The 14,343-nt window shown below is 40.5% G+C and overlaps 2 protein-coding genes across 5 annotated transcripts; one reads left to right on the top strand and one right to left on the bottom strand.

Annotated features, from left to right (window-relative positions):
• Nucleotides 1-660: 660 nt before the first annotated feature.
• LIG4 (DNA ligase 4) lies at nucleotides 661-4,915 on the bottom strand. 2 transcript variants are annotated; one of them, XM_069802348.1, is made up of 2 exons: nucleotides 4,829-4,915; nucleotides 661-4,285 (listed from the first exon to the last, which is right to left on the bottom strand). In XM_069802348.1, the coding sequence occupies exon 2, from the start codon at nucleotides 4,267-4,269 to the stop codon at nucleotides 1,534-1,536; it is 2,736 nt and encodes a 911-aa protein (XP_069658449.1). In that variant the 5' UTR covers nucleotides 4,270-4,285; nucleotides 4,829-4,915; the 3' UTR covers nucleotides 661-1,533. The 2 variants fall into 2 exon arrangements, with proteins under 2 accessions (XP_069658449.1, XP_069658450.1); XM_069802349.1 differs by lacking the exon at nucleotides 4,829-4,915 and adding an exon at nucleotides 4,377-4,692.
• An 89-nt stretch (nucleotides 4,916-5,004) lies between these two features.
• Nucleotides 5,005-14,128, top strand: ABHD13 (abhydrolase domain containing 13). Of its 3 annotated transcripts, XM_069802343.1 has the most exons (4): nucleotides 5,018-5,156; nucleotides 6,838-6,873; nucleotides 7,568-7,777; nucleotides 11,386-14,128. In XM_069802343.1, the coding sequence occupies exon 4, from the start codon at nucleotides 11,421-11,423 to the stop codon at nucleotides 12,432-12,434; it is 1,014 nt and encodes a 337-aa protein (XP_069658444.1). In that variant the 5' UTR covers nucleotides 5,018-5,156; nucleotides 6,838-6,873; nucleotides 7,568-7,777; nucleotides 11,386-11,420; the 3' UTR covers nucleotides 12,435-14,128. The 3 variants fall into 3 exon arrangements, with proteins under 3 accessions (XP_069658445.1, XP_069658444.1, XP_069658443.1); XM_069802344.1 differs by lacking the exon at nucleotides 7,568-7,777 and having other exon boundaries at nucleotides 5,005-5,156; XM_069802342.1 differs by lacking the exons at nucleotides 6,838-6,873; nucleotides 7,568-7,777 and having other exon boundaries at nucleotides 5,048-5,156.
• Nucleotides 14,129-14,343: the final 215 nt, after the last annotated feature.

The raw sequence follows: 14,343 nt of genomic DNA, 5'->3' as shown, positions 1-14,343 counted from the left end.
CTAACCAGGATCACCTAAAATACATATTTTACTAAAACCCTTTTAAGAGAAATCTGTGTGGGTATGAAGACAAACTCTCTTCTCATTTTCTAAGTCAGAATATATGATGTTACACAGAAGCAGCCCATTAAGTTAAAACTGAAGTGTTGTATTTCACATATACTAATTTTCTACTTGAATTATTAGAGGAAAAATGATGCACTGTCTTTCAGCATATACTATTTTATGTATACAAAAAATATTCTGCTTTTTAGCAATTTATATGGTAACTTCAGAAAAGTAGTTATTACATTTTACCTATTTAGTATATTTCAAATAATAAGGGAGCTCCTAATGTTTACACCAACTATAAGAGGTAAGAATAAACTTCCTTCCAACTAGCCTTTCATATAACATTTCCCAATTCTTTTTACAGTAATTTTTTATATGAACACAACCACAAAAAGCACTGAAGAAACAAGTCAGCCAAAAACGGGTTCTGTGTGATCAGCCCAACAGCAGTTCTGTTTGATACCAGTATTGATGTAACAAGAACTGAGGCCTCAACCTTTCTCTCCTCAAAGTTAATGCATAAATTATCTAACAGAGTAAAATCGGAAACTAAGTTTTGTGCTTTTCAAAAGAGTTACTTCTCACTAAAAAAAAAAAAAAAACCAAACAGACTTTAAAAATAGATTTTATTTAATAATTGAAAAAAATATACATTGAACTGGATATTTGGAAATTAATCCTACATTACTGAAATAGCTTATGAAACACTTTTTGAAAGATAAACTGATAATTAAGTGTAAAAGCCTTCCCCTGTCACACTTTGCAGTTTAACTGCAACTGTAATGAGCACAGGAGGTCATTACAGTTTTTAAGTAACTGCTTTGTATTTTACAGATATATAGGTCACTACTAATTCATCAGCACCTCAATCAGAAGTTTAGATTCTATTTTACAACCATTATTTACACAAAGAAACATGAGATCAATGCAATATCCTAAAACCGAAGCGCTAGTGAGGCTGTGCGGGGCGTAATGCTAAAACCAATGCAAACAAATTAAAATAGTACAGACAAGGTTTATAAGTTACTGAATTCTATAGCGTATGGAATATACACAAAACAATTCCACAAAAACATGAATGTGATTGTAAATTGATAAATAAGCAGTATTTTAAATAGGAGAATCTCCATAAAACAGTAAATTATTGTCTCCATTTTGAACAATGGAGGCAAGCACTATTAAAAGCTAGGAATTCTCTTATATAAAATATTAGATCTCTCCTGAGACCTGTTTGTGAAGTAAAAGGCTTACATTATTTATCTTGTGGTATTTTTTTTTTCTTCTCCAAGAGCTTAGCATCCTCTTGCTTCCGCAACAGTATAATTAAAAGCCTTCCTCCGATTTCAACAACACAGTGTTATCCTTTAGCCAGAGCCAGCTCTAAATAGACATGAAAACACACAAAAAATGTAAGGTAACCTCATAATATCCAAGTCCAATCATGCCAACAAGAATGCTTTTGCTCCAAGCTTAAAAACTATTTTAAATTAAGTACTGATTTTCATTCTTCAGGACTCCTCCCTCCACTGACTGTGTTACCCACAGTTCAGATACAATTTTAAATTTTTTCCCAAATGTTCTTCTGAGTGCTTTCATCTCTTTTACCCGGGAACGATCTTCTCCTATAACAACATGGGAGACACCCTCTTCAAGGTGAGAGACTACTTTTGCACCATAAAAACGGAGCTCCAAAGCCCTAACTGATAGTGTTGTTCCATGGATTTTGGTTCTGGGCTCATTAACAACAGCATAACAGTCCACATAAATAGTGTTTCCTCTGAATATACTGAGCTGACAGCTGTTCCACGAATAATGCTCTTCTAACTCTGTAATCATGTCCAAAGGCATCACCTTAGTGTCTTTCATTCTTGAGAACACTTCCTTGAGTTGTGCAACATCTGTCTCTGCTGTGTAGCTGTCTCCATAACAATCATACTCACAAGCAAAATGTTCTTTTGTGTCAGGAGACATGTGAATCATAAAGGCCGGTTGCCAAGGCACCAGCTTTTTGGTTTGAAAACACTGAAGGAGCCACTCTGCCCTCACCACGTCGTATTTGTTGGAAGCAATGATGTTTTTCACTCTGACATTCTCAGCTCCTACAATGACACAGTAAGTCTCTGGCCCCGGGTTCTGTACCACACTGCCACCACATTCGGCTATTCTGCTTTCCAGTTCAGACTTTGAGTACTTGCCTGTTCCCGTCATAACACAAAACTCAACATCTTCAAATACATTTGAAACCTTGTTTACACCAGAAAGATCAGGAGCTTTAAATTGCTCAGCTATTCCAATCACCTTCTTCACCTTTGATACAGTTTTCCTTTTTTTCTCTTGTGGCTCATCATATGCATCCATATGAAGGTGCTTAGATGCCAGCTTCCCTTCTGCTTTGCTTCTGAGATCTTCTAACATGTCTGAAGTCATGCACTCGTACCATTCTTTGTCCTCTCTTATCTTCTCAATTCGGGGGAATCTCAAAGTACAGTCAGTTTTGTACACATCACTGTTAACAATCTCAGCTGCCCTGATCTGAACGATGACAGAGTTGCAAGGTTCAATGTACATTTCAGGTTTTTCAGTTCCACACAAGATGTTAGAGGGAGGGTCCTTCCTATGGTAGGGCTTCCAGTGTTTAGCCAGTTTCAAACCTAAATCATACAATTCCTTCATAGTATAGCCAGAGCCAACACGACAAAAAGAGCGGAAAATGGTAGGTTTTTCATTTGGAGGGGGCGTCTCTGCAATAGCGCACAGAAAATGAGACATCATTCCACCACGTGAGCCCTTCCCCCAGTAACCACCAACAATTAAAAGGTCTAGTTCATCCATCAGTCCATTGACATATTCTGGCTTGATTTTTAACCAGCCTTCCCCACGTTTGTCAGGCTTGTAGGTGGACATGGGATCTTTCACCATAATCCCTTCCTCTCTGTTATCTATTGCTTCATTTAAAGCATCAATTACTTCTTTTCTTGTTCTGGCACTTTTTTTCTGTACAACATGTATCCTGCCCGTTACCGCAGTAAATACGCTACTTAAGATTTCATATCTTTTGCTTAGTACTTCGTGCCCCAACTTCTGATCATTAACCATCAATACATCGAACACACAGAAGCAGGTCTGCAGATCAGAGTCCTCCACCATTCTTTTTATGTCGAATCTGTTTCCTTTTTGCATAAAGGTTTGTGTCTCAGGATTGTAAGCCATCATTTCACCATCGAGAATGCAATTTTGTATATTGCTCTTAAATACATTATGAATAAATGGTGTTAATGAACCATCAAGGGGGGAAGCGCCGAACTGCTGAGTATAGTCAAACCCATTTCGGGAAAAATATTTATACACATCTCCATCTTTGTGCATCTGCATACGCTCACCATCCAGCTTAGTTTCTATGTAGAATATCTGGTTATTCATTTGTTTCTCGATTTGCTGGACATCAGCAATAGCAGCAAGCATTGGTTTAAAGGCAGAAAACAATGTGATAGAAACATCACTAAGTGAGACGTTGGGATCATGCAGTTGTCTGCAAACTTTTTCCAAATCAGTTGTGACATTGTGTAATTCAAGAGCGTCAGGATGAAAAATGGAAAGTATAGTTTGTTGACTAACTCCAAGCTTCAGATCCTTTATAATCATGCGGATGAGCCATTTCTGTTCCAGTGCTGTGCTCTGGGTAATTAACTGAAGAAGACTTTTCTTTAACAGACCCTTGTTTTTAGCAGCATTATTATTAGCTATCGCATCCAAGTGTTCATTGACTTGTTCTATTGTCAGTCTGCCTTGTTTCGGGCTCCTAGGTTTTAACACAAAGTATGCGATCATTGCAAAATCTCCAGTATCTCCACGTGAGCCAGCAGGTGTCCTATAGTTTAACAGCTTTGCAGCATCTTTTCCATCTTTTGGTAAATTAAGCAGTTCAATATACAGCTTCGCAAGCATAGTTTCTTTAATTCCGTATGCCATCCTTTCTCTTTCCAACTGCGGAAGAATAAGTCGCATAGCTGGATAAAAAGAATCTGTGACGTCCTTCTCCTTCTGATGAAGAGCACCGTGGAATTTTCTCCAGGAGTCCAGAAAATCCTTGAAATACTTGGTTTTCTCCGGACGAGGCTTACACGTCTGCATTCGCTCCAGAGTAGCACACAGATCCGCAAAAGGCACTTGAGCAGCCACCGTTTTTTTTGAAGGCTGCGAAGCGTGCGTGGAAGCCATCGGGGTCCGTTTTTCACTAAGAACAAAAAAAAAAGATCTATTTGTAGAGCAAGAAAACGCCAGCACGTTGTCCCGCCTCGGAAAAGCTATCTCTAAGCAGGCTTTACCGATTTTCCCTCCTTTTTCTAACTCGGATTTAGCCGCCACCTTTACCGAAAGGTCGCTGGCGGGTACCACTGCCCTTCCACACGGGCGAGCCCCGGCTGCCGGCGAGGCGGGGGCCCTCCCGGCGGGAGGCCGGCAAGGCCGGCGCCCGCCGCCCGCTGCCGCGCAGACGGCAGCCTTCTCCGCTCCTCCGCCGCCCTCCCCGCCGGCACTGCCCGCCCCCGGCGGCTGAGGAGACCCGCTGCGGGCCGGCTGCTCCCCGCCTCACACCGCTACGGCGTTGCCATGGACACGGGGCGGGGGGGAACGGACACCGCCCGGGGCCGGGGGGGAGGGAACGGGACGGCGGACGGACCCTTCCGCTCCGCACCGGCCGACCCCTCCCTGGAGCGGACTCAGCGGGGGAACGGGGGCGGGGGGAAGCGGGGAACGGCCGCCCCCCGAGAAGACTTACGCGGAACCGGAGGCGGAGGAGCACCCCGCTGACGCCGCAGCCCGTGACCCTCCCCCGGGCGCGGTGGTTGCGGCCGCGCGGGGGCGGGGGGGGGGACGACGGCTATGCTGGCGGCGGCGGCGGCGGCCGCGCCTGCGCAGTTACCGCCGCGGCGGGCAGGGCCCGGGGCGGGGGAAAAAGGAGGGCGGACGGACCCGGAAGCGGAAGCGGCGGGCGCGACTTCCCGTCTCGGAAGGAGCGGAGGTTGAAGTGGCGCGTCGGGGTCTGCGCCGGCCTGAGGCACCGACAGCGGCAGCCGCCGCCGCTGCTGCGCGGGAGGATGCGGCGGGTGGGTCTCGCCTCGCCTCGCCTGGGGCCAGGCCGGGCCCGGCCCCGCGGGGAGGGAGCCGGGGCGGGGGCAGGCGGTGGGCCGGTGCCGTCCCCGGAAGGTCCGCGGCGGGCCGAGGGGGGGGAGCGGCCGGCAGACGTGGCTTTGAGTCGGTGCTGGGGACCTCGCCGGGGCTAAACGCGGCTCCTGCCCGGGCGGCGGGCGGCCGCCGGCGGGCGGCTGTCCCGGGGGCGGCTGCGGCTCCTCCGCCCGCACGTCCCGGCTGAGGAGCTGCTGCCTGGGCAGCGCTGGGAAAAGTTCCTCTGGGCGCCTTCCTGCCAAGGCCTGGAAGGGCTTTCGCGGCGGGACCTTGCTGTAGTGTTCCGCTTGTCCCCGCCGCCGTGTGGAGTAATTTCCGCGGGTGGGGATGCTCGCAGAAGGTGGGGCGGATGGCGGTAGCTTTAGCGGTGCTTAACGTGCCGAGTGAATGCACGGAAAAGGCCGAGCAGGGTTGTTTCTTTCAGGTGAAAATGGGAGTAATTTAACGTGCTTGGAAAGTGATATGTTTTAGGAGTCCACGCTCACTCGAAGGCTAAGGTTTTAACACGATAACTGCCCTTGGTTTGTTTTTTTTACACAGTACTGTCACAATTCAAGACGTGCTTATAAGGTTCATTAAGATTTGTCAGTTGGGAGGGGAAGTATAAGAAAAGTTAAGGGGAAAACACTTTCAGCTATGAATATGTACCACTTGATGCAGAGCTGTGGAAGTTTGCTGTCTGAAATAAGTAGGACAAATGGCTCGCTGGTTTTAAAAGCCAGAGCCCTTAAATGTCTGACACTTAGTTGTTCTTACTCTGCTTTTTCCTTGGCTAGGAGTAGCTACTTTGCTTTTTTAACTTTTTTTTTTTAATTAATGAGAGCGTCTGTAAGATTTCAGTACTAAGAAAGTGTGGTTTTCCTGTCCTTACTAAACTTGTAGGTTTTCTTCCAAATTAGTTTCCTCTCTGAAACTAATTCTTTACAGTTGAGGACTTAACATTTCTACTGACAGAAGTCTTCTGAATAAATATGAGAAGTGTAAAGCTTGTGTAAATCTTGTCTGTGTCTGGAGGAGGTGGAGTGTAGAGGAAGGAAGTGCAGTAGAATGAAACAGGTGTCTTCAGATGTTTCTCTGTGTTCTTAAGTACCACCTCGTTTTGTTTGTTTGTTTTGAAACTGTGAAATCTGAAGGATTGTAGTGAGTGTTAAAAATGACTTTTTTTTTGGTTTTAAAGCTCTTTAATGAGAAAGCAGCCATTAAACACCTGAATGCTCTTCTTAGCGCTAACTTTAAGGCTGCTCATGTGCTGAAAGTTAGCTTTAAGGAGGCAATGTAAATCTATTGTAACTTTGTTGTTACGCACTGTGTATGTTTCATACTGTGTGCTGTATGTATAGTCCAGGACATTTCAACGTGATTCTTGAACTTCTTTAAAAGATGTTGTTTTCAAGTTTATCAGATGTTTTAAACAAACTGAGCTTCATAGGAGCAGCATGAATATGATATGCACAGTTTCATCAGCAAAGCAGATGTAACTTCTAGGTGTATTGGCTGTTATCACTTTTTAGTTTTCTTTCAAGTAACTGAAGACAAACAGTAATTATGTGTGTAATTCAAAAACAATTTTACTCAAACTTCATAAATGGAATTGTCTTTCAGGCAGAGATGAAGCCTGGGAAATCATTGCATCCAAAGGTAAATGTTTTATAATGTGATTAGTGTATGAAAATAGCACTTTTTAACATTAAAAATGTAGACAAAGTCAAAAAATACAACAGAATTTGTGGCAAATCCAACAGTAATTTCAACTGCCGTTCAAAATGAATGAAAAATTTTTCCCAAGTACTTTCAGTATGTGCTTGGGGTTTTATGATCTTCAGCTGCTAATGACATTAACCATTTAAGAGCAGCATTAGGGCACAGCAGAACATGATTAAAACATTTGGATCATAAAGACTTTATTTTTTTTCTCAGAATTTTTATTGTTATGAGTGATTTATATTTTCAGCAGTTACTTAATTATGGGATCTGTAGCTCCTCTGATAGAACATACTGGCCAGCATTAATTCCTGGACTATTGATTCAGCAGTGGAGACGTATAGATACAGATGTGTGCGTGCGTATCCAAATATGTGTATATCCCTGTGGCATAAAATTGAAACTCATCACTTAGAAATTTCATTTCTGTTTTGAGAGGCAGTACAGTTCTGTGGCTGTGTAAACTGAACTGATCTTTAATGGCCTTTAAGCCAAAGGCACAGCAGCAGTCTAGCTAAGCCTTATTTTCATTAGGTCTTAACATTGAATTGGGCCGTATTGCTGTTCTTCTGTATTAATGGTTTCCATGACAGAACTTTGTATTTCAATATTGTCTTCTACTTGTCTCAAGTTTACAAGCATCATCAAAAAAACACTGGTAGGAACCACCAACATTCACAAAGGCTAGCCTTTCTAATGCACCATTATCAGAGGGACAGAAGGAAACGTGAAGCAGATAGATGCTAGAGGAAAGACCTCTGATCATATTTGCAACTAAGAAAACAACATCTGGGAGGAGAATGCAGAGGAACTGAGTTTATGTAGTCTGGAGAAATTGAAGGTAGGTTACATATTTGGAGGTCAATAAACATTGAACTAGAAGTAAAGAATTTAAGTTAACAAGTCTCCCTTCCTGTTAAGTACTGAGAAGGATTTTCTAGTAGCAAGAGTAGCTAAGAACAAGAACAGCTTATGTAGGAATTTCCCTTAATATAAGGGATGTCTTCTTTCTAGGAAGACATCTACCAGATAAAACTATATGGTTCTGCTCTTGGTGACTGTATATTTGTCACAGGCATTGACTTTCATGACAAGTTTAAAAAAAAAAAAAAAAAAAAACCACAAAAAAAAACCCCAAAAATCTCCCTTATGCTTGTTTTCATAGCCTCTAACTTAGTTTAAATAATCAGTGGTTATAAAATACTGTTACTGTGTATGCTGTAAAATGGGATGTGACTTCTTGTTATAGGAGAGCCTTGTCATTAGCGAAGTTATGACAATTACTTGAAGGACAGTGCTGCAATGTAATGTCCCTTAAAAAAAACCAAGGGCTTTTTTAGTGAAGTCAGAATGATTTCCAAGGGGTTAATGTTTTATCTAGGAGATTTGAAAAGGAAATCTGTAGAGAAACCTTATTTCCCTGGCTGAAACAGAACTTCCACTAGCCTGCCACTGGCCGACTTGCTGACTTCCCCTGGTGCCAGTGTATACATGGATGATGTTGCATGCCATCTCTCTGTAGAGCTGTGATACTTCTAACTGTACAAGGTAATATAACTGAGATAATCATGTTAAAGTCAGCCATTAAAAACAAAATTAACCAGTCATATTTGCAGATGACAGGAATTAATCTAAAAGTTCTCTTTTAGAAGACATAAAGGGGTGCACGCTTCTTGCCTTAACTGGGACATCAGGCAGTTATGGACCAAGTCTGTTAGTGGTTCTTGTAGTCTAGGAACAGAAGTAGTCTTGTCTCAAAAGAGAAACAGGCTTGTCCAGGTGGTGAGTCCACTCTTTCTCAGATTGACCAGCTCAGACATCAAAGTCTAAATATATTGTTCTCCCTTTCCTTCCCTACGCCCCCTGCCTTTCTGTGATTATTCTGGCATCCTATTAGTCACAAAAATTAAAGATGCAGGAGAATCGCAACATGTGCTCTTTATAATTCAACATAGAGTTTTGGGGTCGTAAGATGTTATATTGTAAACTGTTTGAAAGTTTTATAACTTCCCATCCAGCACAACGGTAATGGGAAATGAAGACCAAGAAGAGATTTTTTTTTTTGTGTGTGTGTAGTCTTGCAGTATGGACTGAACTAGTGAAGTTTCACGTAGCTGGGAAGAAAACTTTAACAGTTATGTAGTTGTTCATTAGTGCAGAGTTGTCAGCTTTTCTTAAATATGTAGGTGAGTATGAAATGCTTATGACTGTGTAGTTTACCCTTCCTGCTAACTACTGTGTGTTGAGTTCTAGTTGTAGGATGCATTGGGTTTGCAACTCCAGTAGCAAAGTTTTTATATATGCCTATGTATGTATCAGAAGTAATCACACAGCAGCAGTATCTCAGTAGTATAGCATTTTGATAATATCCTGCTGAAATGAAAATAGCAGCAGTGCACAAATGAAACTAACATGGCTTATAAAATCAGCATCAGTCTTCAAATAGCAATCCTTAGCGTATATGAGAGCCATCTGCAAAACTTAATCACCTTAAGTAAGATTTTTTGAGACTTCTTTGGTTTTTAGTAGTTTTTAATGATGGGTCTTGTACTCTTTTGTGAATGTCTTGTTGAGAAAGCATTTTTAGAGTCTTTCATTTTGTAAGAAAGTTAGCAAAATTTTGGATAGCATACATAAGGAGAGTGTTTTTACTGTGTTGTTATCAATGTTCTTATAGTCTTGAAATGTAGTGCAGGAAAAGTTTGTCAACTTCATTAGGACTTTAAAGTATCTACTTTGTGTCTCCTAATTACTGTGACTTCTTTACTAGAGAAATGGATCACAAGAATTAAATCTTCATATAGACAATTTGTGCATACTTGGATGTGGATATTGAACATGCACTCGTAAATAATGTAAGAGAACAAAGTTGGAATAACTGCTGCTCTCTAGACTACTTTATATTTTACCACTTTTACATATTTGGAGTAGATGCACTATATAAAAGCGTAATTTCATGTTGCCTTTGGTTAATATGTGAATCTTAAGATGTAACAGATTTATTTCTGATTTATATCTAATTGTCACATAAAATAATTAGAGACGGCAGTTTTTCCTGGTCATATTGAGTGCGTATCATATTTGTGTAGTGCAAAGGCTGCAACTGCAGAGGTCACCTTTTATCATGCGATCCCACCAAGATGGCTGGTGCAGTGGCAGCCCTCTCCATTAGTATTAGGCCGTGCAGGTTATTTTGGTGTGGGTCCTGTGACTTAATTGCATGTTTCGATGCATCTCTGCAGGTCAGACTCCTTTGGGGTTAATTCAGCTTCTTACTGCACTACATCATTTTAGGAGGTTATAACTTTGAGTGTGTCTAAACTGTAATTATTATCTGCTATATAACTTAGAGTGTTCTTAAACAAGTGAGCTTGTGTTGTCACTTCCAGGCACTATGGGTATTCAGCTCAGTGGTGACTGAATGGTTACTGTAGTTCTCGTGTAGGTTTGGCAGGTTTTGCCTATTTCCATATTATACTTGAACCCAGCAGTGAGTAATGTGAGAGATTCTATGTATGCTGTGAGACATAACTATCTCTTATGGTTGGAAAGAAGATTTAATCCATTATCATTAACATCACTATCCTCGTTTTATGCTGTGTGTATGTTTTTGTCATGAGTCTGTTTTCACGTTTGGACTTTTCAGTAGTTGCGCTTTTCATTGATCAGAGAACAATGCAGTTAGCTGACTGTGTTCAGTGGTCTAGTATGATGACACAATCTCTCATTCAGCTGAAGATTTAATATGGATTACTGATCTGATAGTGGAAAACCATCATTACAAATCGGAACCAATCCAAATACATTTATGACAGCTGTTTTGCTGTAACTACAATATGGTATCTTACTATAGAGGAGTCTCTTCTGACCTTTTTACGTGTTGCTCTGTAATCATAGTTGATCAAGATTCTGAAAGACAGCCACTAAATAAGAGCAGACCCGGTATACATTGTGAGCCTCCACTGGTTGCAGAGTGAACTGCATAGGCTTATTGAATGCTCCTCTTGGCCTTGATCAATAGCAGCTTAGAAATAAGGGCTATTTTTGTTTGTTCTCTGGATTCTAGAATTACTTATATGGGAAACTTTGACAAACTGGTGATATGGTCTGTATCGTTGTTCTGTTGGTCGGTAGGGAAGACTGAGGGAAAGTGTAAGTTATTATGGTCCCAGTCAACCAATTTTCTAGTGCTACTGATTGACCTTGCCTGCTGAAGTAATGTAAGTGGGATTTTGAAGAGTTCTAAAGCCTTTTCCTTATGATTGCTTTTCTGCTTGTTTTACAGAGCTGAATGGTTTCCAAAAATTCAAAGGGAGTTTGCCACCAAGTTTGATGTTTATGCTTTAATGTGTTGACTTGCAATTAATATTCTGCAAGTACGAATGCTTGAATTACTTCCTTTTTTTCTTTCCCCAATATTTATAAATATATGTTTGGGTTTTTTTGCAGGATTTACTTGGAGTAAAAGATCACTGACTTCTACAATGGAAAAGTCATGGATGCTTTGGACCTTTGTTAAAAGATGGCTACTAGCTTTGGCTTCCTGGTCTTGGAGTCTCTGCCGTATTTGTCTTTTACTCTTGATAGTAACTTTTCACTTGTACGGAGGCATTATACTACTTATATTAATATTTGTATCAATAGCGGGTATATTATATAAATTCCAGGATGTGCTGCTTTACTTTCCTGAGCAGCCCTCTTCATCACGCCTTTATGTTCCTATGCCTACTGGTATACCACATGAAAATATCTTTATCAAAACCAAAGATGGAGTTCTTCTCAATCTTATTCTACTGAGATACACAGGGGACAATGCAGCTTATTCTCCAACCATCATTTACTTTCATGGGAATGCAGGCAACATTGGCCACAGGTTGCCAAATGCTTTGTTAATGCTGGTAAACCTGAAAGTAAACTTAATTCTTGTCGATTATAGAGGGTATGGAAAAAGTGAAGGAGAAGCAAGTGAAGAAGGTTTGTACTTAGATTCTGAGGCTGTGTTAGACTATGTGATGACTCGGTCTGATCTTGATAAAACAAAAATTTTTCTTTTTGGCCGTTCCTTGGGGGGAGCAGTAGCTATTCACTTAGCTTCTGAAAATTCCCATAGGATTTCTGCCATCGTGGTGGAGAACACCTTTCTTAGCATCCCATACATGGCCAGCACTTTGTTTTCCTTCTTTCCAATGAGATATCTTCCTTTATGGTGCTACAAAAATAAATTCCTGTCCTACAGAAAAATCTCTCAGTGCAGAATGCCTTCTCTCTTCATCTCTGGGTTGTCTGACCAGTTAATTCCGCCAGTTATGATGAAGCAACTTTATGAATTATCCCCAGCTCGGACTAAGAGATTGGCAATATTTCCTGATGGAACTCATAATGACACTTGGCAGTGCCAGGGTTATTTCACTGCACTCGAACAGTTCATCAAAGAAGTAATAAAGAGTCACTCCCCTGAAGAAATGGCGAAAACGTCATCTAATGTAACAATAATATAACTGATATTCTTCTTTGGGGGGGGGCAGGTACCTGCACTGTACCTTGATTTGTGAAAAGTGGTAAAAGAATGTCCATTTTTAAATGTATGTCATGTCTGTACTTGCCTAAAGAGTGAAATTAAACTTGGAAAGGTCTGATGCTTTATTAAGATGTTCCAGATAACTTTTACATTTGCAGCATTGTAAATGAACCATTTTATGTCTTTCTCACACTTTTTGGTATCTCTGTCCATATATTCCATTTGTTTGATATGTACAACAGATGTTCGTAAAGGAACTTGCTACAAAAGTAGTACAGAATGTATTAGTTTAGAACAACGGGAGGCTCTTCAGTACTCACTGCTGTGTGTGTGAGCTTTTTGGACAGTCATGGTTAGCACAATGATTTGTTGCTTCTCTTAGCGTTTATTTGAAGTGTGCCATGCATGAGATTAGTGTTTTATTCCTTGAAATTTTATATTATGCAAGGTGGGAAGTCTTTAATGTGCTAAATAATATAAAATAACATTAATGGTAGAGTATACTTGCAGGTATACTATCCTGGGTTATTACTGTTTTTTACAGTTATGCATACATATATGTATTTCAGACTGCAACTGAACAGGAAAAGACACTTTCCCTGTTTTCATTTTACTATTTGTATTACAGTAGTGCCCCAAAAGTTGTACATGCCTAAACATTGTGGCTTCAGGATTTTGCCCAGGCGGTTTCTTTATAGAAAACAGAAGTAACCTTCAAAAAGACAGCAGTGTTATCTAAGCTCCTTTCTGCCCCAAGTGCTCCTCACTAATGTACAGGCAAACTATTTGTTGGTATTAGTCTGCTTGTGCATTTGAGGTGGGATTTCCCAAGGCAGTGTGGGTGCTGATAGAAAGGAGTGTCATACAAGGTAACAGTATGTTATTTGTATTTGTGTTCATTTTTTTCTTTTAGGCTGGTGTAGTTAAATGTCTGTGCCCTTTATTTATACCTCCAAAAGAAACAAATACAAATAATTACCAGTGATCACATGAATAGAGATTAACGTATACAGTTGTTACAGTAAAGATAATAAAAAGGATTAGTGCATTAAATTTAGTAGACCTAAGCTTAGTTAGTCTGAAAGAGACGACATTTATTTTAACACTTTTACCCATTTGCTTGCAAAAAGTCGTTTACAGTTCTGTTGTACCATGTGGAAGTAGCTTAGGCTTCAGCAGAAGTGAGTTTTCTTTAGCTCTGCTGGGATTTTTTGAAGCTAGTATCACCATTTCAGAGCCAGCAGTACTTAAATTGAGAGAATGTTGGGGTTCTTTGTTGTTGTTGTTTTTCTTGTTTGTGTTTTGGTTTTGGTTTTAGGAGTCCTTTTCCTAGGTAGTCATATCAAAGTTGTATGCTGTTAGCTTAGTCCGTATTGGAGTGTGGGGCTTTCTAAATCTCTTCTGCAGGTTTAATTTCTCATTTGCTGCAGCTGATAGTTTGCCTCTTCAAAATACTTTTTATGGGAAGAATGAACTGTGGAAAATGTTCCACACAATCTGTACAATTGCCCTTTGGATTGAAATTTTTAAATAAAACTTTCTGCCATGTTGTCCTGATTCAGAAAAGCATCTCGGCACACACTTAAAATCTGTTTCCTGGTGGACAGTGGTATTTTAAGCTTGTGCTTAAGTTCTCTGGTTGAATAAAACTGCTTTCCTGAACTGGTGCCTTAATGGTTATGCCTCCTAAAATTTATTACATGGAGTTACAAGTCTTATGTACACATGGGTAATAGTTGTCAGCAATTTGTAGATAGGGTGATACATTTTTACTTAAATGTGATTTTTTTTTTATTTATTTTATTTTTATTTTTAAATAAACATATTCATACTAGAAGTTGCTGCTTTCTCTGGTAGGTATCCTTTGTCATACTATTATTAAGGTTTTC

Source organism: Haliaeetus albicilla, chromosome 15, assembly GCF_947461875.1.
Source record: "Haliaeetus albicilla chromosome 15, bHalAlb1.1, whole genome shotgun sequence".
Classification (NCBI taxonomy): Eukaryota; Metazoa; Chordata; class Aves; order Accipitriformes; family Accipitridae; genus Haliaeetus; species Haliaeetus albicilla.
This window is presented reverse-complemented; position numbering and strand designations above follow the sequence as displayed.